Genomic DNA, 18,704 nt, shown 5'->3' with positions numbered 1-18,704 from the left:
AAATACCCCAAAAAACACAAAGGAAAATCTAAATAGTCTTAATGTCCAGCCATTCCAAGATAGAAGAGTGCAGTAATTTGCTCATCTTACTGCAAATGACACTGACTCAAAAAAGCACACAGAAACTTAACATAGGAATGAATTTGCTAGTGGTTTCTCTGTAACCTGCTCCCTATCTCTCTACTTCCAAGGTAATGTCATGATAACCACAGTTGTGAGTGTTCATGCTTGCCCATGTAACTAGGTGTGACCTACTAACATAACCCATAACAACCCAACCTACACAGCGTTTCTTCCATAGCATCTGTGGCAACATCTCAAAATTGATGTAGATTAAATCTGTTTTCGCTTTAATTCCTTAAGTGTTTAGCAATCTTACTTTACCTTTACCCTGACCCTTATATAAACTTTCTTCTTTTACTATATTTCCTTAACTTTTCCTAGGTGGTGTGTGTGTGTGGGGGGGGGGGGGGGGGGGGGTGAGTGTGTGTGTGTGTGAGTGAGTGTGTGTGTGTGGGGGGATGGGGGGGGTTAGGCCATGGTGAAGAGGTGGGTCTTTAGGCGTGCCTGAGAGATGGTTGATTGAACTCCAGGATATTACTGTAATAACATACTGCTCTCTAGTGGTGTTGAAGTATCATGCTTGTTACGCGTCTTTTCTACACCCGGTCTGTACACATCAGATATTTTCAGATAAACATGTCTTGCTGCTCCTTACACTATATATGTTTTAAAGATTTAATATAATTGAGGACCATGGTCTCAGTTTCATGCAAAGATGAGGTGCTGTGAACTGATTTGGGCATTGAACTGTGTGCACTCACCGTTAGAGGTCACTAGAGACTCATTCTATTACGCATCTTATAAAATAATGCAGGATATTCAACCTAACGGAAATCAGGAAACAATCAATTCTAGAAATCAAGAAACAATCAATTCTACTAAAAACAAAAAATAAGTGAGAAGTAGGCATTGGTCTGAAGCTGAAAAGTAAAGTCAATTCACATGCACCACAATGCCCACTCTAAGGTTTTCCAGCAAACAGCTTTGACCTACTACAGCAGTAATGTTGGTATATTGTACTTTAAACAATGTGTATGCAGGTTGCTTAGTATTCAAACCTTCTCAAAACAGCCTAATTCATACTCTTAGAGCAGGTGCCCCCACAACAATGTTGTAACGGTCGTCATCTGAAGATGAGGAATCATTGGACCAAAGCGCAGCACGTGTTCATGTTAATTTATTAAAACCAGAACACTAAACAAAATAACAAAGAGAATAAAACGAAACAGTCCTGTCTGGTACAGACACAAAGACAGAAAACAACTACCCACAAAACCAACATGGAGAATGGCAACCTAAATAGGCTCCCCAATCAGAGACAACGAGAAACAGCTGTCTCTGATTGGGAACCAACTCAGGCCACCATAAACCTACATACCCCTAGACCATACAAAATCCCCATAGATAAACAAAAACCCTAGATAAGACAAAAACCCCTAGACAATACAAAAACTAAACAAACCACCCTTGTCACACCCTGACCTAACCAAAAAATAAAGAAAACAAAATATAACTAAAGTCAGGGTGTGACAAATGTGATTTGTATTACATACAAGTTAAAGTATTGTATTCTTCACACACCACACTAAGCCCATGTCACTACCTTTTAAGGCTTTAAAAAAATTATATGAAAGCAAGCTTTGTGTAAATAACACATACACATGCTTTTGGCATAATTAAAATATACTGTACATTAAAATTAAGCTGGTAAACGGCACCAGCAGATATAGTTTGCCAAGCCAACTGTACATTTGGTTTGACAGTGGACAGTATAAACTATAATGAACAAAAATATAAATGCAACATGCAACAATTTCAACGATTTTACTGAGTTACAGTTCATATAAGGAAATCAGTCAATTGAAATAAATTCACTAAGCCCGAATCTATTGATTTCACATGACTGGGCAGGGGAGCAGCCATGGGTGGGCCTGGGAGGGCATAGGCCCACCCACTGGGAAGCCAGGCCCAGACAATCAGAATTAATTTTTCCCAAACAAAAAGGCTTCAATACAGACATAAATACTCCTAGGTTTTATCAGCTGTCCAGGTGGCTGGTCTCAGATGAAGAAGATGGATATGGAGGTCCTGGGCTGGCGTGGTTACACGTGGTCTGCGGTTGAAAGGCTGGTTGGACGTCCTGCCAAATTCTCTAAAATGAAGTTGGAGGTGGCTTATGGTAGAGAAATTACCATTAAATTAACTGGCAACAGTCTGGTGGACATTCCTGCAGTCAGCATGCCAGTTGCACGCTCCCTCAGAACTTGTGGCATTGTGTTGTGTGAAAAAACTGCATATTTTAGAGTGGCCTTTTATTGTTCCCAGCACAAGGTGCAGCTGTGTAATGATTATGCTGTTTAATCAGCTTCTTGATATACTACACGTGTCAGGTGGATGGATTATCTTGGCAAAGGAGAAAGGATCTTTTATTTCAGCTCATGAAGCATGGGACCAACACTTTACATGTTGCGTTTATATTTTTGTTCAGTATATATACAGTGCCTTCGGAAAGTTTTCAGACCCATTGACTTTTTCTCACATTTTGTTACATTACAGCCTTCTCCTGAAATGGATTAAATAAATAAAAATCTCAGCAATCTACACACAATAACACATAATGACAAAGCATTAACACTTTTTTTGTTACTACATGATTCCATATGTATTATTTCATAGTTTTGATGTCTTCACTATTATTCTACAATGTAGAAAATAGTAAAAATGGAGAAAACCTCTTGAATGAGTAGGTGTTCTAAAATTTTTGACCGGTAGTGTATTTCTGTTTTTTATTTATAATAAATTTGCTACAATTTCTAAAAACCAGTTACCTTCTTCAGGATCGGTGTTCCTTCCACTGGACGGTTGAGCTAATGTAGGCTAATGCGATTAGCATTAGGTTCATTAGGTTCATTAGATCAGTCTAAAACGTTACACAATTACTGCTGCCATCTAGTGGCCAAAATCTAAATTGCACCTGGGCTGGAATAATACATTATGGCCTTTCTCTTGGATTTCAAAGACGATGGTACAAACAAAATACAAAAGAACAGTTGTTTTTTTCTTTGTATTATCTTTTACCAGATCTATTGTTTTATATTCTCCTACATTCCTTTCAAATTTCCACAAACTTCAAAGTGTTTCCTTTCAAATGGTAACAAGAATATGCATATCCTTGCTTCAGGGCCTGAGCTACAGGCAAGTTAGATTTGGGTATGTCATTTTAGGCGAAATTTGAAAAAAAGGGATGTATCCTTAAGAGGTTTTTAAACAAATCTAAATATATTTGAGATTCTTCAAATAGCCACCTTTTGCCTTGATGACAGCTTTGCACACTCTTGGCATTCTCTCAAACAGCTACATTAGGTAGTCACCTGGAATGCATTTCAAGATGTGCAGATGTGCCTTCTTAAAAGACACATTTTGGAATTTCTTTCTTTCTTAATGCGTTTGAGCCAATCATTTATGTTGTGACAGGGGGGTGCACAGAAAATAGCCCTATTTGGTAAAAGACCAAGTCCATATTATGGCAAGAACAGCTCAAATAAGCAAAGAGAAAAAACAGTCCATCATTACTTTAAGATATGAAGATCAGTCAATACGGAACATTTCAAGAACTTTGCACTCGCAAAAACCATCAAGCGCTATGAAAACTGGCTCTCATGAGGACCGCCACAGGAAAGGAAGACCCAGAGATACTTCTGCTGCAGAGGATAAGTTCATTAGAATTACCAGCCTCAGAAATTGCAGCCCAAATAAATGCTTCACAGAGTTCAAGTAACTGACACACCTCAACATTAAATCTTCAGAGGACACTATGTAAATCAAGCCCTCGTGGTCGAATTGCTGCAAAGAAATCACTACTAAAGGACACCAATAAGCAGAAGAGACTTGCTTGGGCCAAGAAATAAGAGCAATGGACATTATACCGTTGGAAATTTGTCCTTTGGTCTGGAGTCCAAATTGGAGATTTTTGGTTCCAACCGCTGTGTCTTTGTGAGACGCGGTGAGGGTGAACGGATGATTTCCACATGTGTATTTCCCACTGAAAAGCATGGAGCAGGAGGTGTTATGGTGTGCGGGTGCTTTGCTGGTGATGCTGTCTGTGATTTATTTACTTAACCAGTATGGCTACCACAGCATTCTTCAGCGATACGCCATCCCATCTGGTTGGGCTTAGTGGGACTATCATTTGTTTTTCAACAGGACAATGACCCAAAACACACCTCCAGGCTGTGTAAGGGCTATTTAAACAAGAAGGAGAGTGATGGAGTGCTGCATCAGATGACCTGGCCTCCAAAATCCCCCGACCTCAACCAAATTGAGATGGTTTGGGATGAGTCGGACCACAGAGTGAAGGAAAAGCAGCCAACAAGTGCCCAGCGTATGTGGGAACTCCTTCAAGACCGTTGGAAAAGCATTCCAGGTGAAGCTGGTTGAGAGAATGCTAAGCGTGTGCAAAGCTTTCGTCAAGGAAAAGGCTGGCTATTTGAAGAATCTCAAATATAAAATATATTTTGATTTGTTTAACACTTTTTTGGTTACTACATGATTCCATATGTGTTATTTCATATTTTTGATGTCTTCACTATTATTCTACATTGTTGAAAATAGTAAAAATAAAGTAAAACCCTTGAATGAGTCGGTGTTCTAAAACTTTTGACCGGTAGTGTACCTTATTTACTTAAGTATTCAGACCCTTTGCTATGAGACTCGAAATTGAGCTCAGGTGCATCCTGTTTCCGTTGATCGTCCTTGAGATGTTTCTCCAACTCATTTGGAGTCCACCTGTGGTAAATTCAAATGATTGGACATTATTTGGAAAGGCACACACCTGTCTATATAAGGTCCCACAGTTGACAGTGCACGTTAGAGCAAAAACCAAGCCATGAGGTTGAAGGAATTTTACTGCTCACCAACATGAGGCTCATCCTGACTCTCTCACCTATGCACTGCTGCATACAGGTAACACAGTCTAATTACTCTCATTCTATCGAAAGGCCTTTGGGGACAAAATGTTAGTGATGTTTCAACTAAAAGTATGTTTGTTTGACATTAATCATTTGGGCACATCTATCTTTTTCACTTTACCTTTGTTTAAATGTTTTATTTGTGTGCTTTAATTATTTGATATGTTTTACAGCGGATATGCTGATACTGTGAGGATGATCCAGAATCAGACTCAAAATGTACAAACCCGACCTTGCAGAATAGTAGTGCAGGATATACAAACATTAAGAACAATGTCAGGGCATGGACTACAAGGTGTTGAAAACATTCCATGTGGCCCATGTTGACTCCAATGCTTCCCACAGTTGGCTGGATGTCCTTAGGCTGGTGGACCATTCTTGATACACATGGGAAACTGTTGAGCATGAAACCAAGCAAAGTTGCAGTTCTTGACAAAAAATGGTGTGCCTGGTATCTACTACCATACCCTGTTCAAAGGCATTTAAATATTTTGTCTTGCCCTATTACCCTCTGAATGGCACACAGGTTGTGTATATGTTAAAATTTTCTCAAGGTTTAAAAATCCTACTTTAACCGGTCTCTTCCCCTTCATCTACACTGAGTGAAGTGAGATTATCAAGTGACATCAATAAGGGATCATAGCATTCACCTGGTCAGTCCATTGTGGTGGTTAATTTTTTTACTCTCAAATGAGAAGAGACAAACTTGTCAGAGTTATACTTTTTTTTTTAAACTAAATCTTTAATCACTTATAAGGGAGCAGGTCAATACAACGCACACATATAAAGTGAATCGATTGAGTGCTCTACGATAATGATGGCTGGTCGACGATTCACACTCAGATGACTCGTTGAGAGTCCCGAGACAAAAGTACAAAGGTCTTTTATAGCCAGGATACACCCCTTTCAACCTACATGGAATAGTGGAACATGTTCCAGGATTCTTCCTATGGCATTGAGTGCACCACATCCGTCACTGGCTTTCTCAATAAGTGCCTTCGAGGACGTCATCCCCACAGTGACTGTACGTACATTCCCCAACCAGAAGCCATGGATTACAGGCAACACTCACACTGAGCTAAAGGGTAGAGCTGCCACTTTCAAGGTGCGGGACTCTAACCCGGGATCTTACAAGAAATCCTGCTATGCTCTGCGACGAACCATCAAACAGGCAAAGCATCAATACAGGGCTAAGATTGAATCATACTACACCGGCTCCGATGCTCGTCTTGTGGCAGGGCTTGCAAATTATTACAGGCTACAAAGGGAAGCACAGCTGTGAGCTGCCCAGTGACATGAGCCTACCAGACGAGCTAAATCACTTCTATGCTCGCTTCGAGGCAAGCAACACTGAGGCATGCATGAGAGCATCAGCTGTTCCGGACGACTGTGTGATCACGCTCTCCGTATCCGACGTGAGTAAGACTTTTAAACAGGTCAACATACACAAGGCTGCGGGGACAGACGGGTTAGCAGGACGTGTGCTCCGGGCATGTTGCTACCAACTGGCAGGTGTCTTCACTGACATTTTCACCATGTCCCTGATTGAGTATGTAATACCAACATGTTTCAAGCAAACCACCTTAGTCCCTGTGCCCAAGAACACAAAGGCAACCTGCCTAAATGACTACAGACCCGTAGCACTCACGTCCGTAGCCATGAAGCGCTTTGAAAGGTTGGTAATGGCTCACATCAACACCATTATCCCATCATTAGGTTTGCAGATGACACAACAGTGGTAGGCCTGATCACCGACAACGACGAGACAGCCTATAGGGAGGAGGTCAGAGACCTGGCCGGGTGGTGCCAGAATAACAACCTATCCCTCAACGTAACCAAGACTAAGGAGATGATTGTGGACTACAGGAAAAGGAGGACCGAGCACGCCCCCATTCTCATCGACGGGGCTGTAGTGGAGCAGGTTGAGAGCTTCAAGTTCCTTGTTGTCCACATCAACAACACACTAGAATGGTCCAAACACACCAAGACAGTCGTGAAGAGGGCACAACAAAGCCTATTCCCCCTCAGGAAACTAAAAAGATTTGGCATGGGTCCTGAGATCCTCAAAAAGGTTCTACAGCTGCAACATCGAGAGCATCCTGACTGGTTGCATCATTGCCTGGTACGGCAATTGCTCGGCCTCTGACCGCAAGCCACTACAGAGGGTAGTGTGTACGGCCCAGTACATCACCGGGGCTAAGCTGCCTGCCATCCAGGACCTCTACACCAGGCGGTGTCAGAGGAAGGCCCTAAAAATTGTCAAAGACCCCAGCCACCCCAGTCATAGACTGTTCTCTCTACTATCGCATGGCAAGCGGTACCGGAGTGCAAAGTCTAGGACAAAAAGGCTTCTCAACAGTTTTTACCCCCAAGCCATAAGACTCCTGAACAGGTAATCAAATGGCTACCCGGACTATTTGCGTTGTGTGACCCCCCCCCCCCCCCCAACCTCCCCAACCCCTCTTTTTTTACACTGCTGCTACTCTCTGTTTATCACATATGCATAGTCACTTTAACTATACATTCATGTACATACTACCTCAATTTCTGCCGACCAACCCGTGCTCCCGCACATTGGCTAACCGGGCTGTCATTCAGTGGCTATCCACACTACATACATAATTTTACCAGGTTCCCGTGAAATTATTGTAATGGCAGTCCACCAAAACATACCTGAGAGTTTACTGATTACCAAGTGGTAGTCTGTTAAATTTCATTGTGTATTAAAAACACAATTGAGATCATTGTGAGGGGATTTTACCCGTGGTTAGTAGAGGGCATTGGTCTTCTTGGAAAATGTTGTCAGAGAATTATTGTCTGTCATCCTTCTGTGTGCCCACAACACTATATTCTGTGGGGCAATATGGTGCATATGTTGCTGTGTACATAAGAGCATACGAGCGAATTCACTATTCATTTGGGGAAAATGATTATTTTACATAGGTTCTGTTTCATATGAACTTCCTCCAAAACCACATTCAATTTATTTCTTGCTGAAGATGTTTTTGTACTTCTAGGTAATTATTTTCAGAAAATTCAACCTTTGTCTGGCTGGTTGGTTAGCCTCAGTCTGTCATACTACTCTGTCCAAGCTCACTGACACGAGACGCACACCCAAAGTCCAGAATTGGGATAGCTCTAACCTATGTGTCTAACCTGCTGTGTCTGAGGTATGTAAAAATGTAGCTGAGAATGACCAAAATACCCAGAACATTATTAATCATTCCAAACAAGGTGTAATGAAATGGTTATGTTGCAGCTGAAACTAACTGAAGGAGCATGGTTAATGTATTATTTATTTATATGGTTGTTGTACTGTATACATCTGTTTCAATCCTAAAGTGACATATTAGACTTGAAAATAAAACATTATCCAGAAACTAAACACTGTGCTCCCAAGTTTCAACTTGTATAAACAGTTCTAGACAATTGAGGGTTTGGAATATAGACAGTGCTACTTGAGTCCTTGGAGGTCAACACTGACAGTTGTAGACTAGTTGAGGGTTTTTTGGTGTACATAGACAGAAAAAAATGTTGTCTACGTAGAAAGTGCTAGTTGAGGGTTTGGTGATCTATAGACTGTGCTAGTTGGGGGTTTCTGGTCTATAGACGGTGCTAGTTGAGGGTTTGGAGGTCCTGTCTGGTGAGGGATGTATTCCCTGAGAGAGGTGAACCCCATGGTGAGAGGGATCAGAATCTCACCACAGAGGGCGCTACAGAAACGTTCAGAACAGATCACTGCACTACTCCAACAGGTGAGTCACTAACCATGTTTCCATCCAACCATTTAATGAAGAAGAATTACTTGACGCATGAAGAAAGTCACGACCAGGCTGAAACAGGAAATGTTGGTAAAATTGTATACATTTTGGTGGAATATTTTGTCTGTAAAATGTATTATGCAATAAATGGTCGGTGGAAATGCCTTTATGAGCAAATATTGATATAATAACCATCATATTGAATTAAACTTGGAGTCACGTGATATGTTGTGTGGTCCTCCCACTACGACTCAGGAAAGCATGCAGTTTATTAGGCTAGAGATTAAATAAGTTATGATGAACTTCACAGGGTGGTGAAAGTGCAAGGTGATGAGCTTAATGTTCCTTTACAATAAATATCAAGGGTCTTATTCTGGTGATGCTTTGTTGTAGTTTGACAAATGAAAAGAATCTTGCTCTTATCCATACAAAATCTCATGTAGACTAGCCAACCCGCACTGTATCTGCGAGCTGTTGGCTAGAGCACACATGCCAAGAAGAGTGGGCACACACTATTTAAAAACTTAGGGCTAGGCCCCTTTTTTTCCCAATTTCCGCCTGAATCACGTGCCTGAAGTAAACTGCCTGTTGCTCAGGCCCTGAAGCCAGGATATGCATATAATTGGTACCATTGGAAAGAAAACACTTTGAAGTTTGTATTAATGTTAAAATAACTTCACAACATAGATGGCGTTATGAGGAAGGACAATTATGTGGATATATTGAAGCAACATCTCAAGACATCAGTCAGGAAGTTAAAGCTTGGTCACAAATGGGTCTTCCACATGGACATTGACCCCAAACATACTTCCAAAGTTGTGGCAAAATGGCTTAAGGACAACAAAGTCAAGGTATTGGAGTGGCCATCACAAAGCCCTGACCTGAATCCTATAGGTAATTTGTGGGCAGAACTGAAAAAGCGTGTGCGAGCAAGGAGGCCTACAAACCGGACTCAGTTACACCAGCTCTGTCAGGATGAATGGGCCACAATTCACCCAACTTATTGTGGGAAGCTTGTGGAAGGCTAGCTGAAATGTTTGACCCAAGTTAAACAATTTTAAAGCCATCGCGCGCCATCGTGCATACATTTATTTTGTCCACCACACCAAACGCGATTGTGACACGCAGGTCAAAATATCAAAACAAACTCTGAACCAATTACATTAATTTGGGGACAGGTCGAAAAGCATTAAACATTTATGGCAATTTAGCTAACTAGCTTGCTTTTGCTAGCTAATTTGTCCTGGGATATAAACATTGAGTTATTTTACGTGAAATGCACAAGGTCCTCTACTCCGACAATTAATCCACACAAAACGGTCAACCGAATCGTTTCTAGTCATCTCTTCCTTCCAGGCTTTTTCTTCTCTTGACTTTATATTGCAATTGGCAACTTTCATAAATTAGGTGCATTACAGCCACTGACCTTGTTCGTCTTTCAGTCACCCATGTGGGTATAACCAATGAGGAGATGTCACGTGGGTACCTGCTTCTATAAACCAATGAGGAGATGGGAGAGGCAGGACTTGCAACGCAATCTGCGTCACATAGAACTGACTTCTATTTTAGCCCTTGGCAACGCAGACACGCGTGAGCAGTGTGGGTGCAATAATTGAATAATATAGATTCCAACATTTATTTTTCAACGCTCGCACACGCGACGCGAGCAGTGTAGTCAGACTGTAACTGACTTAAGACAGGGAATTTTTCCTAGGATTAAATGTCAGGAATTGTGAAACTGAGCTTAAATGTATTTGGCTAAGGCGTATGTAAACTTTCAACTTCATATGTGTGTGTTTTAATATCCACCATTTTTATGATTGATTATTTGATTTGCGCGCCCTCCAGTTCCACTAGAAGTTTCCCGCTAGCAGTTTTTGTGACAACCATCAGAGTTGAAATGTGATTGAAACCCATTAACACTTTTTTTCATTACATGGGAATTTAACAACAATTTTTTTTTTTGTGCACTGTCATCACGCGCATATTTATTTTCTTGAGGAATATTTGTTTTAGGCATGTTTTCTGCAATTCACATTTTGCCATGGTGAGGAGAGAAAATGTTGCTATTGTACTGTATAACACATCATGCAATTCATTTTGTCATAGGGAAGAGAACCAACTTGCAGTTTTCTAACCATTTTGAAATGACTTATGTCATATTAATGACATCTGCATGAGAGAGAATATTAAGTCAAACTCAACAGTAAGTTGAGACCCCAACTGAGTTTTGTTGGGGGCTCCCTAGCAGCCAGGGGCCCTAGGCGATTGCCTATGTTGCTTATGCCTGGGTCCGGCCCTGCGCACACAATTTTATTCAGGTTATCAAACCAGGATGTGGGTTTTAATTTCTGTTAAATGTTAGCTTTCTCCAAAATGATTAAACTGCATATAACGTGTTGAAGGATAGATTTAGTCATGTCATACTGATGCACCAATGTAATGATCACGCTGTTTAATCTACTTCTTGATATGCCACGTGTCAAATGGATGGATTATCTTGGCAAAGGAAAAATGCTCACAAACAGGGATGTAAAGAAATTTGTGCCCAATTTGAGAAGCTTTTTGTGCGTATGGACATTTCAGCCCATGAAACATGGGATCAACCCATTACATGTTGCGTTTATTTTTGTTCCATGTAGATAAGTCCCCTTTCTGTCTTCTCTACAGGGAGAGCAGAAACCATTCAAGGAAGTTATTGACATTAGCTCAGGTGATTCACACAGGACCGGGATAAAACCAATCTCCTTTGTGCGACAGGTGTGGTCTCTATCTTTCTGTCTCACTCACTCCCTCACGCACACTCGCTCTTCTGCCCTCTCTTTCGCTCACTCACGCTCACTCTTTTCTGCTCTCGCTGTGGATCTGTCTATGACCAAGTATCTTGCAGTCTGTCTTCAGCTCTGTGTCTGTGTGCTGTTTGTCAGGTCCTGTCGGTCTGTCTGTACCCTGAACTCCTGCATGATGACACACTTCCTGGGGACGTCAGGCAGAGAGCCCAGAGGCTGCTGGGGGAGTGTGATGGGGGCAGTGTGGGTAAGTTGGTTGTTTATGCGTCATACTCTCATCTCATCACTTAGGCAGTGAATAGAGCAGTAGGCCTACTTATGGTATATTTGGTTTAAATTATGTTAAAGGGTATATTTGTTTTAGTGATTGATCTGGTTGGTTGATTGATTCATTAATTGTCTGTTTTGTAATAGGTTCATACACAGACTCCTGTGGGCTGCCTCATGTTCAGCGCAGCGTTGCAGAGTTCATCACTGGTCGAGACGGAGGAGTGCCTTCATATCCCCGCAACATCTTCATCTCTGCTGGCTCACAGACAGCTCTGAAAGTAAGAATATAACAACCCCAGATCTTCACACTAAACTGTACGACCATACCAACCAGATGTCTACTGTAGACTTCTATTTTCAATAGATATATTGTTAAGATTGTACAGCCTGCAGGTATAATGCACTATGATGCATAGTAAGATTTGTGATGAGCATTTATGACGCCCTTATAATTCCCCCTCCTCCACACGACCCTTCTACAGGTGATGGTAAAGCTGTTGGTGAGAGGGGAGGGTGTGTCCCAAACGGGTGTGTTGATCCCCCAGCCCTGCCCCCACACCCTGCCCATGCTGCTTGAGGAGGTAGGGGTTGTCCTGGTGCCCTACCAGCTGAGAGAGGAGCAGGGCTGGGCCCTGGAGCCGGGGGAGCTGCACCGAGCCCTCACCGCCTCTAGAGGGCACTGCAGGCCCAGAGCGCTCTACATCAGCAACCCTGGTAACCCCACTGGTCTGTAGTCAAGTTCGGATGTCATTGTGTGTAATGCTTTGAAATTGATTTTATTAAATTATAAGCTATTAAATTGACTTAGCCAAATAGTTTGAAGTTTAACAAAGTCTTGAGTCCATAGGTCTTTCTATAGATCACATTTTAATCGTAGCATGCAGGGCTCTAGCCTTTTGGGGGCCTTAAGTGAGATTTGGTTGACATCGGAGGGAAAATTTAAGTTAATTTCCTGTAGTTCACACATTTTGCTATGAGGCGGGGATAGGTTTTTGCAACTTTATAACTAATTTCATGCAATTCTACTCATTTTGCAATGGGGCAGAAATAATTTTTTTGTCGTTCTAAAGCTAATTTCCTGCAATTCTACACGTTTTGACATGACTTGACATGACTCTCATTCAGATATCATGGTTTAACAAAATAAATGGGGGTGAGTGTAAGTGGCCAGAGTCCCTAAGCAACCACTTATGCCACTTATGCCTCGAGCCGGCCCTGGTATTGTGTGATAGCTAGGTGTTTTCTTTGGCAACATGCCCATCAAAGTTTCCTGTGACATTTTATCTTTAAGATGATATTACCCGCTCACCAAACTGTCATTTTCCCTCCCTAACAGGTCATGTACAGAGCAGGAAATCTATAGAATGGGTGATTCAGTTTGCTGCAGAAGAGAGGCTCTTCCTATTGGTCAATGAGGTGATATTGATAATTATTGGAGATCAGGGGGTCATTTATAACCGTTGCGTAAATTGCACACTAAGTATCTGCATGCGCCATTTCTGAAAGGACTGCACAAGTACAAAAATATTGAATTATTAACTTGGTGCAGACCATACATATGCATTTTCCCCCGTTTTTAATCAGACCTGTCCTGAAACTGTGGCTCGTTAACGAGCACTAAAATGCTGATCATTCACCTTTCATGGTAACAATAACGCCATTATTTGTTGTATACTTTGGAAGTATTCGAATTAGGCCGGTGTAGTTTTCTAAAGGCAATAGCAAACTTGATCAAATAGCCTACATTTATTTGGCGGTGATGGAAGAATGTTCAACTTTTTCAGTGACGCTTGCTGCAGGCCTAGGCTAACAGACAAAAAGTTTATGAAAGACAACCACAATTGCTGTTGACCTGTAAACAGACCATTTGCATTTAATAGGGCCTAATGTTATGCGTTTACTTTTTATCCAACTTATGCTGCAGTGGGCAAATCCTAAAACATTGTCTACTTATAGTGGCAGCCTACACACAGATCAACTGTCTGTTCACCTGTTAAATTCTACTGTATGTTATAAACCATGCTTCCTTTCTGATGCATAGAGCAACATACTTGAAATAATAGCGTATCTAATAGGCCCAATTAAATCAGAGATGTGCATGGTAATTTGTTGTAGGCTAAGGCTACTTCGGGAATATGAACCCATCATTGCCAGAAAAGGTGAATCATTTATTCTGCAATGGTTATGAAAATATGTATTATGTCTATAAATGCAATATTGTTTACTGGAGAAATTTGAAATGACAGTATTCAGACGTGATCTACCTTTAATAAAGCGCACTCCGGATCAGATGGCATAGAGAAAAGTACTTGAAATAGCTTATCTATTTGCTACTGTGAAGGGGGTCCAATTAAAGAGAGATGGGACAAATATTATCCTTGTTGTAGGCCTGTGCTACCTCGTGAATTTGAAACCATCACAGAAAGGGTGATGAATTTATTATGCAATGATCATGGAAATGAAATAAATAATAGCCTGGGAAATACAGTAGATGCCTTTTTTCTAATTATTTTAAAATGCAAATATAAACAAAATAGATTTTCTCTTCTCACTAACGGCAAATGATTGCATCTTGTTATTAACCTGTATATTGTTATGAATAAGTGTGTCCATCATAGGCTATCCCCCATTTTCACAAAATACCAATCTACTTGCCTGCTTTCAATGCGTTACTTCAACCACTAGAAACTGTGTGTATGCATGGTATAAAGTTTGCGGGATGGTGAGCACATTGTCACATCAAGTTTCAAGTTTTATAAATGCCAGCTTTTGTGTGAACTGGCATAAACATGTTTCGGGGTCTTTTTTGTATTTACACAGTTTATAAATGAGGTCCTGGGGGTTAGGCTGTGGGTGCAGGTTACACAGGGTGTCCAAATATCAGAACTACACTTTTGGTTTGGTAGTGCATGAAAATAACACCTGGTAGGTCTACTTTAGTTGCCTGAACACCTGTTACACATTAGGATGAGCAGTGGGAGAGAATTGGCTTTTCTCTATTTCACTGTCTCTCACTTTTCCAGCCTTCATCTCTTTACTTGTCCTTCCTGCTCTGTCTAGGTGTATCAGGACTGTGTGTATGGGGAGGGCAGGGAGTTTGTGTCCTATAAGAGGGTCCTGTTTGAAATGGGTCAGCAGTACTCTGAGATGGTAGAGCTGGCCTCCTTTCACTCCATATCCAATGGCATCATGGGAGAGTGAGTCTTGCAGTAGATCCACTTCATCCACATACTATAGTTGGCAATGTCAAAAAGTCACCAATGTCTGGAGATGATTTATTAAATGAAATACCAAAATGTCTACAAATTAAAGCAAAAGGCAAATGCTTAGCCTTAACTCTTCTGATGATTTATAATCATTGTAGCTTTTCTGCCCTGTTAAACTACTGTATGCCCTTTGCCTCCTGATCCCCCTGGCTGTGTATAGGTGTGGGCTGCGTGGGGGGTACATGGAGCTGGTGAATGTGGACCCAGCAGTGATGGTGTTTGCTGAGATCCTCCTGTGTACTGACATCAGTACCCCTGTCACAGGACAGATCGCCCTAGAAATAATGGTTAACCCTCCCAGACCTGGAGACCCCTCCCATAGCAAGTATACACAGGTACTTATGAGTAAGGAATTCCTGCATTAGTTACAGTAGTCTCCTATAATTCTTAGTCTCATTAACTCAAATGTTAAAAAGGAGGTAATCATTACACAGGTTCAGTATTGTATATTAGCTGTGTTAAGGTGTGATGTGTTAGTTACTGCTCTCTTTGTCTCCACCAAAGGAGATTCTGACCAATCGGATCACCCTGGCCCAGAATGCTCAGCGGGCTTGGGAGTTTCTGATTGGTCTTCCGGGGGTGAGCTGTCAGCCAGTGATGGGAGGTATTTTTATCTACCCCCGTCTGAGCCTTCCCCCTGAGGCAGTGGAACAGGCCAAGGTGGGCACACAGACTTCCACTATACCCCTCTGTAGCACCAATACACTGCCGACCTACACATAACAGTAAAACTAATATTGCAGTATTAACCTGCAGGTTGTCAAATTATGTTAGGTTAGCTGTCTTTTATCAAGTGTCACATTCGTCTTACAGTGATTGGTTACAGGTAGTAGTCTTCATCTACCTTTTTTCTTTTTTTTTCTCTCCGCTCCCTCTCTGTAGTCTGACGGACTGGAGGCAGACGTGCTATACAGTCAGAGCCTACTCGATGAGGAGGGTGTGTGTGTGGGAGCAGGGTGTGAGCATGGGCGGAGAGAGGACAAATACCACATCAGGTAATTGTGAGTGTGTGCAGAGGCACCATGCCCACAGGGGCACATGCCCTCTCAGATTTGTTTTGTTAAACAATAGTGCTCAGCATAAGCAGCATGGCCACCACAGCATTCTATAGCAATACGCCGTCCCATCTGGTTTGAACTTAGTGGGACTATCATTTGTTTTTCAATGGGACAATGACCCAACATACCTCCAGGTTGTGTAAGCCATAAAATGGACTTGGTCTTTTACCAAATAGGGCTATCTTCTGTATACCACCCCTACTTCGTCACAACACAACTGATTGGCTCAGCATATATATTCAAGCATGTTTATCCCATCTCAATTGGGTTGAGGCCAGATCATCTGACGCAGCATTCCATCACTCTCCTTGGTCAAATAGCCTTTACACAGCCTGGTGTGTTGGGTCATTGTCCTGTTGAAAAATAAATGATAGTCCCACTAAGGTCAAACCAGATGGGATGGCGTATCGCTGCAGAATTCTGTGATAGCCATGCTGCTTAAGTGTGCCTTGAATTATAAATAAATCACTGAAAGTGTCACAAGCAAAGCACCATCACACCTCCATGCTTTACAGTAGAAAACATACATGCAGAGATCATCCGTTCACCTACTCTGCATCTCACAACACAGCGGTTGGATCCAAAAATACCAAATTTGGACTCAGATTTTCACTGGTCTAATGTCCATTGCTGATGTTTCTTGGCCCAAGCAAGTCTCGTCTTATTGGTGTCCTTTAGTAGTGGTTTCTTTGCAGCAATTCAACCATGAAGGCCTGAGTCAAGCAGTGTCCTCTGAACACTGTAGCATTTATTTGGGCTGAAATTTGAGGTGCAGTTAATACTAATGAACTTATCCTCTGCAGCAGAGATAACTCTGTGTCTTCCTTTCCTGTGGCAGTCCTCATGAGAGACAGTTTCATAATAGCGCTTGATGGTTTTTGTGACTGCACTTGAAGAAACTTTCAAAGTTCTTAAATGTCCAGATTGACTGACCTTCATGTCTTAAAGTAATGATTGACTCATTTCTCTTTGCTTATTTGAGCAGATCTTGCCATAATATGGACTTGGTCTTTGACCAAATAGGGCTAGCTTCTGTATACCACCCCTACCTTGTCACAACACAAATGATTGGCTCAATCTGTAATGAACACGAGAGGAGACAGAGCTGGTTTCAAGCGCAGGGCTCAGCAGGTGTTAATTGCAAAGGACCACAGGAGGAGGCAGGTAGCTGGGTCCAGGGGCAGGCAGAAGGTCATACACAGGGGATCCAAAAGGGCAACAGTACAGGCAGGGAAAAGGCTAGTAACGTAGTCCGGGAGATCAGGCAATAGGTAGATAACGGGAAATCCAATAAAGTACAGGCAAAAGGCACCATTAGTTTTGCCTGGCTGCCTCACTATCATACACGGGAGGAGTAAACACAGGAAAAAAATAGCACTCCAAAAAGTGTCACATAACAAACAATACCTCAGTGATGCAGTGCAAAAAAACGGAACTAAATAGTGTGTGATAATGACATACAGGTGTGTGAACGGGTGATTAGAATTCAAGTGATTGGGATCTGGAGAGTGAGCTGCGTTCAGGGGATCTATGTGTTTGAGAATGAGTTAGAAGGAGACGTTACACAATCAGTGTAGAAAATAGCAAAAATAAAGAAACCCTTGAATGAGTAGGTTTGTCCAAACTTTTGACTGGTACTGCATATTTCTCTCTCTAATACTACTTGCCACCTAGTAATTGTATGAAGTTGTCTTTAGCTAGCCCAAATAGGTTCCCAACCTCATAATTAGCTACAAAGACACTTGAGGCTATCAATAAAGTTAGGCAGCTTGTATAACTATCTTAATTGGCATTCCTGCTGGCAAGGTTGGTAGACTTTAGAAAAGCAAGCAATTTCAAAATGTACTGAATAAGACTCAGTCCTTTTATTCTTTACCCAGATTTTATGTTTTTAGTTTCTTTAAAACAAAATAATCACCAGTCAGGACAATACAGAGAGCTCAAGAGCTATGCTTAGATAATAAATAAATAAACCTATTTTTTACATATAATGATTGGCTCTAGATTGAAGGAAAAAAAACTGTTTCAGGTGTTTGTTTGAAAAACGCAAAAAAAGGTATGGACATGGGGGGCCTACAATTTGCCCTCAGATTTTTGTGGTGCATGACACCCCTGAGTGTGTGAGATATTAGTAAATTAAAATGTTTGTTTGTGCGTCCTCCCTCCCAGACTGTGCGTGCTGACCCCCTCTGCCACTCTAGAGAAGGTCCTGGCACGCCTTGGCTCGTTCCACCTGCACTTCCTGGACGAGTTCTCCCAGCATGCTTAGGGACCGAGAGCTACAGTCTGCCACAGACATCTCCAGGACAGGGAACTGGATGTTCTGAACACATACTACTGGACATCTACCAAAGAGAGAAACGAAGGCCCTATAAATTATTGATCATGGGGAGCCTCTGAGTAAACATATGTAGTAGGTCTGGACTCTATTTTGCATAAAGTAAAAAATTGTCACACAGCTTAGTTCATTTTTTGATTTATGTTATTTTCACTGCATCAGGGATATCATACACAGATGTTTCTGCTTTAC

General features: G+C 41.6%; 1 protein-coding gene across 1 annotated transcript; it reads left to right on the top strand.

The window, feature by feature from the left end:
- The first annotated feature begins 8,680 nt into the window (after positions 1-8,680).
- LOC120054322 (alanine aminotransferase 2-like) lies at positions 8,681-18,443 on the top strand. Its single transcript, XM_039001735.1, has 11 exons — positions 8,681-8,785; positions 11,462-11,551; positions 11,719-11,827; positions 11,995-12,128; positions 12,333-12,576; positions 13,187-13,266; positions 14,911-15,047; positions 15,277-15,451; positions 15,621-15,776; positions 15,999-16,111; positions 18,344-18,443. Exons 1-11 carry the CDS (start codon positions 8,681-8,683, stop codon positions 18,441-18,443), a joined length of 1,443 nt encoding a protein of 480 aa, XP_038857663.1.
- The last annotated feature ends 261 nt before the right edge of the window (positions 18,444-18,704 follow it).

This window comes from Salvelinus namaycush, chromosome 10 (genome assembly GCF_016432855.1).
Source record: "Salvelinus namaycush isolate Seneca chromosome 10, SaNama_1.0, whole genome shotgun sequence".
Lineage (NCBI taxonomy): Eukaryota > Metazoa > Chordata > Actinopteri > Salmoniformes > Salmonidae > Salvelinus > Salvelinus namaycush.
The sequence above is the reverse complement of the archived record's forward strand: the minus strand, read 5'-3'. Positions and strand labels throughout refer to the sequence as shown.